Here is a 12,575-nt window from a genome sequence, read left to right on the forward strand (position 1 = left end):
CAATGCAGGAGATAGGAGTTCAATCCCTGGGTGAAGAAGATCTCCTGGAGGAGGAAATGGCAACCCACTCCAGTACTCTCACCTGGAGAATTCCATGGACAGAGGAGCCTGGTGGGCTACAGTCCATGGGGTCGCAAAGAGTCAGACATGACTGAGTGCACACACACACACACACACACACACACATATACACCACACAAAGTAGATTAATCCCTTTTTGAATCTAAGAATTTATAATTTGACCAACATGGGAACCAGTGATCACAAGAGATTTAAATCACGCACTGCTAAATAATCACACCTTAATTTATTTCTGGGAGCATCTACTAAACCTGCAAATATCTTCTGCTATATCTTACAGTATGATGTTAACAAATAAAAGATTCTGGTGAGAGAATCAAGAATGCCTGTGAAGGGAAAAAAAAATAACTGATAACTCGGCAATGAATCCTTTAATTTCCCAGCATCACCCACTGCTGTAAAAGGAGGCAACCTATAATATAATGCATTTTAGGGCTTTCTGATGGCCAAACTCAAAAGCTTTCAGCTGGACTTGAAAAAATTTTTCAAAGAAAATAAAGTGATTGTCCAGCAATAAAGAATGGGAATGAGCAATGAGCACACCCACTGGAAGCCCCTAGGGTCTCTACTTTATCTGATCTGGCTTCATAAAAAGACAAGGAAATGACTCAGTCCTGATGCAAAAAAATGAGCCTGGATTCACAGAAGGTAATGTGGGTGTAAAACCAGACGGATGCCTGATCTCACTTTGATTCTGCCTTTCAACCCAAGGTCTTATCTTTCCTCTTGAACTTTTTTTATCCCTTCAGAGCGGTCTCTGTAATAACAGCTAACATGATGTTATAATGGCTCCGCCTGTTAGGGGAGGCACACTGACTGAACCCGCCCACACTGGCCCGGCACCATAGTAACCATTTTCGTGAGTTATTTTACGACAGGAGGTCCTGGTAAGGAACAGGGAACTAATAAGCCTCCACCAATCAGAAGAGTTTGAGAAAGGTCAAAAGGAGACGCCATGTGTCTGACCTCCTCCCAGAATCCTCCTCGTTGGAATCCATTTTGACCGAGCAATGTGGGCACCACCGGAAAGAACCCTGAGTCAGAATGATTGACCAAAGACAACCCAAAAGCTAATCCCATCGCCATAAAACTCAAGCCTGTGAGCCACGAGGCAAAGCGGTTCTCCTAGGTTCCCTACTGCTCTCCGCCGGGCGTCCCGTCCCAGTAAAGTTTCTGTCAGCATGTGTGTCTCCTCAGACAATTCACTTCCAAGTGCTAGACAAGAGCCTACTCTCAGCCCTAGCAGGGGTTTCCCTTCCTACAACACAACTGCACCATGTCATTCAAACCCCACTAAACCCTGTGGGGAAGTCAGTTGTGTTCCCCACTTTATAGATAAGGAGAAAGCCTCACAGAGATGGAATAATTTTTCTCAGCGTCACAGCAGTGGGGGAGCTGAGATTTGAGCCAGTTTTTGTGGGCATAAGCCCTCTTGCTGCCCGCTTCTAGCACAGACCCACTCTCTCAGGGTAAGGAATAAATCTCCACGAACTCTGGCCACCTGGATGCTCTGTCTTGTAAAGCCTCTTTATTATGGGATCATTTGGGTTTATATTTAAACTGAAGAAGTAGCAAGCTGTTAGTTACGTTGTCAGCAGGAAATCACGTTGTTTACATAAAAAATGGGCAGCCATGCTAGGTGATTTCTCCAAAAGTGGGGACTTCAGTCCAAGTGATACTGAGCAGGACCCTGTGGGGTACTGGGCCCAAGAGCCTTTCTGTGTCCCCCATGTTTTAAATACAGGAAGTAGGCTTCATTCAGCCTCCAAGACCTTCCCTGAGTTCCAAGGGGCAGATTCAAGCAGTTGTTAAACAGGGAAGGGATGGGACATGGGGACAAAGGAGGAAGAGTCAAGAGCAACAGGCGTGCAACCTTGGGGCAGAGTCCTGGTTCCCTGTCAACAAAACCTGTTAACGTATTTTTACACGTAACAATATCTTTGAGCTGTTTTGCAAATGTTGAAACCCCTACCAGTCAGAAGAAGATAAAATGATATGCTGCCCACAAGCACAGAGCACAGACCAGTTGAACCCAGAAGGTTCATGATGCTGACTTCCACTTATCTTGCCACCAACCAATGAGAAGAAGGTCTACAAACTGATGAGGATCTCTTTGAACCATGAATATAAAACTTCTCGCTAGCCCCTCCAGGTTCAGACACAGTTTTGAGGACATTAGCCTGCTGTGGCCCCCTTTGCTTGGCAAAGCAATAAAGCTATTCTTTTCTACTTCATCCAATATTCCACCTCTGAGAATTAATTCGGTGTTGGGGTATGGAGGCTGGATTTGGCTTCAGAACCACTATGCTGGCACCCAAACCCTCTAGGATTTGCCTTTCAGAGGCCAAGTGTGGATCTGCCAGAGCATCTTCATGTACCTGTTGACATGATTCTCCCCAGAGCATCCTACATGTATGTCTACCTCATCCCTCCCTCTCTGCTTTCCTATCTCTTTGGCTGCTTTCAAAAATGTCATCATTTATGAAGGGTTTGGGGCTTTTATATGATCTAGTAGCTTTTAGCGGCCAGGCTGCACTAGGGATAAAAAGAATCTGCCTGCTAATGCAGGAGACACAAGAGATGCAGTTTTGGCCCCTGGGTTGGGAAGATCCCCTGGAGTAGGAAATGGCAACCCACTCCAGTATTCTTGCCTGGAGAATCCCACGGACAGAGGAGCCTGGTGGGCTACAGTCCCTGGGGTGGCAAAAAGTCAGATACGACTGAGCACACAGAAATACATACACACACACAGCAACTCTACTACAGTTTCCTGCCTCCCTACTGGAGCACCATAAGCTCTCTGCTGTCAGGAACTAAGTCTAGTTCACACTTTTACTCCCCGCTACTTGCCTAACCAGACACCTCGTATTCTATGAACATTTGTGAATAAATGGCTTGAACTGGTCCAGCCATACACTCATCTGCTTCCTTTTGTCCCTGTAGCTACTGGAATTAGAGGTGCAAAATGTGACCATGGCACCAAATGAGCAATGATCAACCCCATGACTCAGGGCTCATTAGCACGCAAAAGTCGTATTAAGTATTCATAGCTCTCTAGACACATTTCACCACACATAAACCAGAAGTGCTTTCAGCTCCTACTATTAAACAGTATTGATTCTAAAATGCTGAAAAGCTTGCCAACACAACAAGTGTCCATGCAGCAGGAAGTCAATTTTCTTTTTTTGAGAACTTGGATTAATTATAGACTCTTTACTTATAGGACATGCTTAAGGAGATATGAAAGTAAAGGTTGGCAAAGAATGTGTTATCAATGATGATTAACTCAATATGGAAAACACAACCCAATCAAAAACTGGACAGAAGACCTAAACAGAGGTTCTTTCAAAGAAGACATACAAAGGGCCAACAGGCACATGAAAAGATACAGCATCGAAACATGTATACTATCAAGGGTGAAACAGATCACCAGCCCAGGTTGGATGCATGAGACAAGTGCTCAGGGCTGGTGCACTGGGAAGACCCAGAGGGATGGGATGGGGAGGGAGGTGGGAGGGGGGGGATCGGGATGGGGAATACATGTAAACCCATGGCAGATTCATGTCAATGTATGGCAAAAACCACTACAATATTGTAAAGTATTTAGCCTCCAACTAATAAAAATAAATGGAAAAAAAAAAGAAAAGATACTCAATATTGTTAATTATTAAAGAAATGCAAACCAAAACTGCAATAGCTATCACCTCACACAGATCAGAATGGCCACCATCAATGATGGCCATTACAGTAATGAATGCTGGAGAAGGTGTGGAGAAAAGGGAACCTTCCCACACTGTTGTCGGGAATGTACATGGTGCAGCCACTATGGAAAACAGTCTGAGGTTCCTTAAGAAACTATTCCACTCTAGAGCATATATCCTGAAAAGATGAAAACTCTAATTCAAAAAGATACATGCACCCCAATGTTCATAGCAGTGCTATTTACAATAGCCAAGACATGAAAAGAACCAAAGTGCTCATCAACAAATGACTGGCTTAAGAAGATGTAGTGCATATACATATATAATATGTATATTATATGCATATGTATACATATATAATATGTATGATAATATGCATATTATATGTATATGTATATTATATGTATAATAATATGTATATTATATATGTATAGATACTGGAATATTATTCATTTATTAAAAAATAATGAAATAGTACCATATGCAGCAATGTGGATGGACCTAGAGAATATTATACTCACTGCAGTAAGTCAGAGAAAGACAAATATCACATTATATCACTTTTGTGGAATCTAAAAATAATACAATTGAATCTGCATGCAAAACAGAAATAGACTCACAGACATAGAAAACAAATTTATGGTAACCAAGGGGTAGAGAGAGGGAGGGACAAATTATGGGATTAACAGACACATGTTACTGTATATAAAATAGATAAGCCAAAAGTATTTACTGTATAGCACAGGAAACTATATTCAATACTTTGTAATAACCTATAATGGAATATAACCTGAAAAAAATAACTGAATACATTTGGTTTGCACTTAAAACTAACACAATATTATAAATCAATTGTACACAAATTGTAAAAATTCTAAACAAAAAAGGAAAGCAATAGTCATGGTAACATTATTAATGGTGATTTAGATTTACTCAGTGGCAGGCCCAGTGCTGGGTCCCAGCCTACAGTACCTGCAGTCCACACAGTGATTCCAAAAGAAGGGAATCGGAAAGCTTAACTGTCCTGGCCAGCATTACACAGTCCAGTGGCCAAGACCCAGATATAACTCAGGGAAGCTATGAGAATGTGTCAGAGAAAGACACACATCATGAGGACTGTCTGCCTTTCTTAATAAGAAGACAAAATGCCTCCATCCATCTTCAATCTCTGCTGCCCTCAGTCTTAAGTGACAGTGGTAGTAAGACTGCCTCCAGTCTTTTGACTTGTGTTCAGAAGTGAAAAAAGGACTGCTCATGAAAAATAGCATGAGCTATTAGAAAAAAGACACTATATGCTTTTAGCATATTTATTGACTATTTTATCACCGGAAATATTTGCAACTCCATCCACATGACATCAGACTTCCCAGAGACAACTGCTGTCAACACTGCTGAATTTTCACAGGGCAGTCAGTGAAAAGCTGAGAAGACGTCAAAGCCTCTTGCCTTTGTCTTATTCAAGTATTAATCTTAGTGAGTAATTCTTTGTAAAAAGGCAGCCAATCTTGCAATGAACTTGCAAAGAGTGACTCACTTCTACCATAATCAAATCAGAGTAAAAACAAACAAGTGAACATTTACCATGAAACACATTGAAACAAAATTCCAAATCACCTCCACTTCTTAACTTATAAATACCCACTTTGCTTTTAAAGTTCTCAAGTTTTTTGATACAGAAAGATGTACAAGATAATGAATACAGTGAAAATATCAAGTCACAAAAAAGTTTGTATAATTTAATACCTTTATGTGAAAGTTCGAATTTTGACATATAAGCATTTGCAATTTCTTAGAAAATAAACTATTAATCATTGAAAAATAGAAAAAAATTCCCCTCATACTTTAAACTTTATCTTCTGTACTTTCACCACAAAGATGCAACTTTGAAAATAAACATTTTTCAATTTATTTGGGCAATTTTATTTAGTACCTATTATGCAACAGAAGACTCTTGAGAGTCCCTTGGACAGCAATGAGATCAAACCAGTCAATCCTAAGGAAAATCAATGCTGAATATTCATTGGAAGGACTGATGCTGAAGCTGGAGCTGCAATACTTTGGCCACCTGATGTGAATAGCTGGCTCATTGGAAAACATCCTGATGCTGGGAAAGACCGAAGGCAGGAGGAGAAAGGGGTGACAGAGGATGAGATGGTTGGATGGTATCACAGATTCAATGGACATGAACTTGGGCAAACTCCGGGATATGGTGAGGGACAGAGAGGCCTGGCAGTCCATGGGATTGCAAAGAGTCAGACAAAACTGAGTGACTGAACAACAACAAATGGAACAGAACTGTTCTAGGAGCAGTGAATAAATCACAAAAAGTCTATACCTTATAGAACTGATATCCTAAAGGAAGGAAATAAACTATTTAAAAATAGAAAACAGAAAAAATAAAGCTGGGTTAGGGAGTGTGGGGTGGAGGTTTCTGATTCAAACGTGTCAGGACCAAAGACCTATGTGCAGAGACATCTGATCAGAGACCTGGAGGAGAGGAAGTGAGCTATGCCAGTATCACAGGGGAAAGGGTTCCAAGCGAAGGCAATAGCAAGTGCGAAGGTCCTGAGGCAGCTGTGTGCTAAGACTGCTCAAGAAACAGCCAGGGAACAAGTAGCTGGAACTGAATGAGGAAGGAGAGACAGTAAATAGCAGGGACCGATCATGGCAGGTCATAGAAGTCAATGCAAGGGCACTTGTTTTTACCTTGGGTGAGACAGAAAGACAGTAGAGAGATCAAGGCAAAGGGATGACAGGATAAGGCTAATTTTCCAGCATCTGCATTGAGAACAGACTGTCGGGAACAGTGGCAGAAGCAGGAGACCAGATAAAAGACTATGACAATCATCTACCCTAGAGATGATGGTGGCTGAGACTGTGATAACAGCAAAGGGGAGAAAAGTGGTCACATCCTAGGTGAATTCTGAAAGTGTCAGTGACCAAACTTCATGACAGGTTGGATAATAAAGTGAGAGAAAAAGAAAGGCATCAAAGATGCTCCAAGGATTTTGGTGTGAGCAACTGAAGGATGGAATTGCCATTTGCAAAGATGGAGAAGATGGCAAGATAGCAGGTTTGTGAGGGGACGATCAAACTTAAGTGTGAATTCCCGGTACGCATTTGAGTAAATATGTCATGTAGGCAAGTGGCTGTATGTGTCTGGAGTTCAAGGGAAGAAGCCCCAGCAAGGTTCAAGACTGGGGAGTCCATATCTAGATGATACTTAAAACCACATGAGATTATCTCAGGAGTGAGTGTAGATGGAAAAGAGAAGAGCCCTGATGCGCTCTATGCTTAGAAGTCAGGAGACTGAAGAGGAACCAGAGGAGACTATATGAAGGAACCAGGTGTGTCATGACCTGGAAGCTCGTGAAGAAAGGGCATCAAAAAGGAGAGAGTGGGACTTCCCTGGAGGTCCAGTGGTTGAGAATCTGCCTGCCAATGCAGGCAACACGGGTTTGATCCTTGCTCTGGGAAGATCCCACGTGCCACAGGGCCACTAAAGCCTGAGTGCCACAACTTCTGAAACTCACATGCCTAGAATTGTGCTCTGCAACGAGAGAGGCCACTGCAATGAGAAGCCTGTGTACAACTAGAGAGTAGCCCCACCCCCCACAACTAGAGAAAAGCCCGCACAGCAGCAGAGAAAGAGACCCAGCACAGCCAAACACACATAAAGAAATTAAATAATTAATTAATTGGAGAAAAAAAGAGAGTGGCCACCTGTGTAAATGCTGCTGACTGGTCAAGGAAGGGCAGAACTAAAAATGACCACTGGATTTAGCAACACGAAGATCTGGGTGATGGCTCTACCAGGGGAAGAAAGTGTGATGTGCAGAATAATGCCCCCCTCAAAAAAAATATCCACATCCTAATCCCTGCAAACACATTCCCTTACACAGCTAAAGGGACTTTGAAGATGCAATTAATGTTAAAACCCTTGATATGGGGAGGTGACCCTGGATTAGAAGTGGACCCTATCTAATCTCAAGAGTTCTTGAAAAGGGGAAGAGGGAAGCAGAAGAGACATGAGATGGGAAAAGGAGATCAGATGGGTCTCAACCCATGGCTGTGGCTGTGAAAAGGGAGGAAGGGGCCAGAAAACTAGGTAAACAGCAGCCTCCAGAGGCTGAGAACAGCTCTCAGCTAACAGTCGGCAGGGAAGTGGGGGCATAGGTCCTGCAACTGCAAGAGAAAGAATTCTGCCAAACAACTGAAAGAACAAGGGGTGGGGTCTCCCCAGAGACCCCGGAGAGAGCACACTTCTGCTGACACCTAAGGTTAGTCCAACAAGATGTGTGTCAGACTTCTGATGTATGGAAACCCAAAGTAATTGATTTGTGTGGTTTAAGCTTCTAAATGCTTGGTCATTTGTTATGACAGCAACAGAAACTAATACACAGAGCCTGAATGGAGTGAATTCAAGGTCAGATAGGTGGACAAACACTGCATTTCTGAAACAGAGACACAGAGATGTAGAGAGCAAGCGTATGGACATTAAGGTGGAAAGGGGGAGGGTGGGGTGAATTGGGAGATCAGGATTGACATATATACACTACTGATGAAATGTATAAAGTAGAAAGCTAATGAGAATCTACTGTATAGCACAGGGAACTCTATTCAATGACCTATAGTGACCTAAAAGAAAACTAAAATCAAAAAAAGACGGGCTACATAGAGCTGATTTGGGGCCTCCCAGGTGGCTCAGTGGGTAAAGAATCTACCTGCAGTGCAGGAGCTGTAGAGACGTGGGTTCGACCCCTGGGTCAGGAAGATCCCCTGGAGGAGGGCATGACAACCCACTCCAGTATCCTTGCCTGGGAAATGTCATGGACAGAGGAGCCTGGCGGGCTATAGTCCATAGGGTTGCAGAGTCAGACACAACTGAAGCGACTTATCTGATGAAGCAGGCATAGCTGATTTACTTTATTGTACAATAGAAATTAACACAACATTATAAAGTAACTATACTATACTCCAATGAAATTTGAGTCTTAAAAACTGATTTTGAGGAGTTTTGATGTGAGCACATAAATGGGAAGGAAACCAGAGATTTGCAGTAGGATTTCCTGCCTGGAAGCAATTACAGCACACTGTACATTGATGAGAACGATCCAGTAGAAAGTGAAAACTAATGATGCTCCCAGAGACAAAACAGCTACGTCAACAGAGGTGCTGGCTTTGGATGACAGCACAAAATCCATCCATAAACCAAGAGAGGGAGTGGATGGCACAAGGCCAGATCTCTTGGTTGGCAGACGTGACGAGGAACGGGTGCAGGTCCTTTTATCTTCTCAGTGAAACAGGAAACGAGGACTTGGGTAGAGAAAAGAAGAGAGGAAAAGGTTTGAGGTTTGAAAAGACAGACGGTGTTTCAAGGAATTCTCCACCTTTTGTCACTATTCACCTCTGCACTTCAAAGAGGAAAACTCCAAACGAACGTCTGACAGTATCCAGGGGAAACCGCCTTTGATGAGGCATGAGAAGGAATATAGAGCATGAAGACAAGATAACGTGGGGGAAAGGACACAGCAAAACCTCCTGCTACCCCTCCATCCTCTGGTGAAAGTGAGCATTTCATTTGGTATTATGACTGAGCAGAAGGTGCAATCTCGCAAACAGGGTTATGACGTCAAACTTTTATATTTTGTCTGATTATATATATATATATGTATATATATATATATGCATGCATGCTAAGGTGCTTCAGTCACGTTCAGCTCTTTGCGACACTATGGAATGTATCCCCCAGGCTCCTCTGTCCATGGGATTATCCAGGCAAGAATACTGGAGTGGGTTGGTATGTCCTCCTCCAGGGGATCTTCCCAACCCAGGGATCAAATCCATGTCTCCTATGTCTCTTGCATTCGTGGGTAGGTTCTTTACCACTAGCACCACCTGGGAAGCCTATATATATATATATATATATATATATATATATATATATATACACACACACACACACACACACACACACACACACACACACACACAAACACACATGGCCTGACATGTGGGATCTTAGTTCCCCAATTAGGGATTGAACCACACACCCCTGCATTGGAAGCTTGGAATCTTTATCTTAACCACTGGACCACCAGGGATAATATTTTCAATCTAACATCCCAGAGGTTCACTCTGTGAAAATGACTGATATTCAGGTCAGCTTCTTTTTAAGCCAAATGTTGATTTTAACACTCACCCATTTGGTCCAAAATAAGTATCAAAGCATCCCTGAACAGCACATATACAATGGGTGGATGCCATCAAGTTCAAATCAGACTATTAGCCATGGAGGAAGGACTTCTGGAGATAACCTGGTTCATCTTATAGATGAAGAAACCCGATCCAGAGAAGTTACATGGTGGCTCTGGCTAACAGTGGTTAATTACAGGCAGAGGGCAGGACAGTCAATGTCCAACCCATCACTTCTCACCAGGGCATGCATTCACACTCAGTCATGTCCGACTCTTTGCGACCCTATGGACTGAACCCAGCAGGCTCCTCTGTCCATGGAATTCTCCAGGCAAGAATACTGGAGTGGGCTGCCACTTCCTACTCCAGGGCATCTTCCTCTAAACCGGGAATCAAACCTGCATCTCTTACGTTAGCTGCACTGGCAGGCAGATTCTTTACCACTGAGCCACCAGAGAACCAGCATTCACATTCAATTTCTTTCCTGCTTAAAAAAAAAAAACAAAAAAACCTTTATTGCCTCTGTAATGATAAAAGTGCCACAGTCCCCTGATGCAGCCCTCAAAACCCATGGTGATTTGCACTTGATACATAGCAATGAATTCACGTTTTTTTTCCTTTGATATCCACTGAGGTCATTTAGGGCTTTCCAGGTGGCACAGTGGTAGAGAAATCGCCTGCCAATGCAGGAGACACAAGAGACATGAGTTTGATTAGGGAAGATCCCCTGGAGGAGGAAATGGTAACACACTCCAGTATCCCTGCCTGGAAAATCCCATGGACAGAGGAGCCTGGTGGGCTACAGTCCATGGGGTCACAGAGAGTCGGACACGACTGAGCAACTGGGAAGCGGCAGCAGAGGTCATTTAAACTTAGCTTCTGTAAGATGGAAGGCAAAGGAACCAAAGTCTGTTTCAGACACAAACCTCCGAAACCCCCCGTGAAGATACATGGGTAAAGCTCAAAACACTGAATTTCAAAGAGTTTCGTGTAAAAGAGGCCATCAGTCAAAATCGCTGTGCGCCTGGAGAGAATGAAAATGTGGGAGATAGCGGGGAGAGAGGCTGAGGAATCAGAGAATCATTCCATCACCTGTCTGTGAGCGGCGTTATGACAAGCCTGTCAGTGCAGCCTAAAAATTCATTCTGGTAGATGAATGGCACGTCTGTGATGTGAACCATCATCTTGTCAGAATCTTCGTTAAAATAAAACCTGCACTGTTTCAGCCACTCAAAGTCCGAAGGGCTCTTGATATGCATGTGACACTGAAATGCAGAAGGTGTATATTAAAACCGAGAGGAGAACCAGTCATTAACTATACACATCAACATCCAGGTAGATGAGAATGTGAAGTAATGGAACTCAGAGACAACCCAGCTGGTTGGGAGATGTCAACTTCATCACTATCCAACCCATTCATTTATTGATCAGCAAAACAAAACAAAACAAAAAAGATACTTTCAAAGATATGACAAAAGGAAAATTCAAGAAAAACCCTTAATTGTGCCCCTCAATTTAAATAACATGATCTATTTTAATAGTAAGATACTCATATCTTAAATTTCATTCTTCAATGCCCAATGCCAAGTCCTAACCATGAAATAATCTATGAAAATCATTTTTGACTTACCAAGATAGAACTAAACAAAATCCCATCAGGGAAAAAAAAAGTCATCTCTTCTGGTAATAACTAAGTACATTGTTGGGGGTTTTATAATCCATTAATTATCCTCGCTAGGATTTGAAGCAGGCCAAAATTTCTAACATCTAATTGGCAGGTTATTGCCCAGCAATGCTTCTGTATGAAATTTTTTAACCAAAATTTTAAGCTACTTTAATCTTTTTTTTTTTTTTACAAGTAAGAAATCTAAAATTACCCTGAGCCCTTTATTTCTCAGAAAGGCCTACAGTGTGCTTAACTATTAGGATAGGAGATTAGCACATAACAGGCTGAATGTGCCACCTTTATTTCCATTACATCAGAACCAACCTTTCATAATCTTTTTTACATAATGGGGTGAGACACGATCCAGAAAATTATTATGAAAATAAGAGCTTCATGCCTCTTATCTAATGTCATATTTTACAGCAGAGGGCAAATTTCATTTCACATTTCCTATTCTCTACAGCTACTGAACTGTCTTTCTCATCCCTGCTCTTTCTTTAAAGGCAAAAGTCTGCATGACAACTGAATGTCACAAACTATATGAGGAAAGACCATTTGCAATCAACAAATGTAGCAAAACTTGTTAAATATGTGATTTATGTTAATAAAAACCCTTAAAACTACTAAGCAGTTCTACTAGTAATATCATTTATTATTTCTGCATCAAGAAATTAGTCATCTTCAATTTAATAACCAAAAGAAGCATAAGACAAGTGAAAGTTCTTGATGATGCTGCATGACATTTCATCATTAAAAATGATCACGTAAAGAATTTCAAAATAAAGTCTAATTGCCTCCATAACACCTTAGCTGAGACCATCAGAAAATGGCTGAAATTTCAGCTTTAAGACTGAAAAGAAAATCTGACAATTTCTCTTCAAAAAGATGCCTCTTTGCCTGAATTTTATCTTTTCTTTGAATTCATTCACACT

General features: G+C 41.9%; 1 protein-coding gene across 1 annotated transcript in view; it reads right to left on the reverse strand.

Moving 5' to 3' along the window:
- Positions 1 to 12,575, reverse strand: part of DNAH5 (dynein axonemal heavy chain 5) — a 308,357-nt gene that overhangs the window by 150,395 nt on the left and 145,387 nt on the right. Inside the window, exon 35 of the mRNA XM_065905594.1 lies at positions 11,070 to 11,242. Coding sequence (XP_065761666.1) covers positions 11,070 to 11,242 — 173 coding nt within the window. The remainder of the gene's footprint in view (positions 1 to 11,069; positions 11,243 to 12,575) is intronic.

Source organism: Muntiacus reevesi, chromosome 14 (assembly GCF_963930625.1).
Source record: "Muntiacus reevesi chromosome 14, mMunRee1.1, whole genome shotgun sequence".
Classification (NCBI taxonomy): domain Eukaryota; kingdom Metazoa; phylum Chordata; class Mammalia; order Artiodactyla; family Cervidae; genus Muntiacus; species Muntiacus reevesi.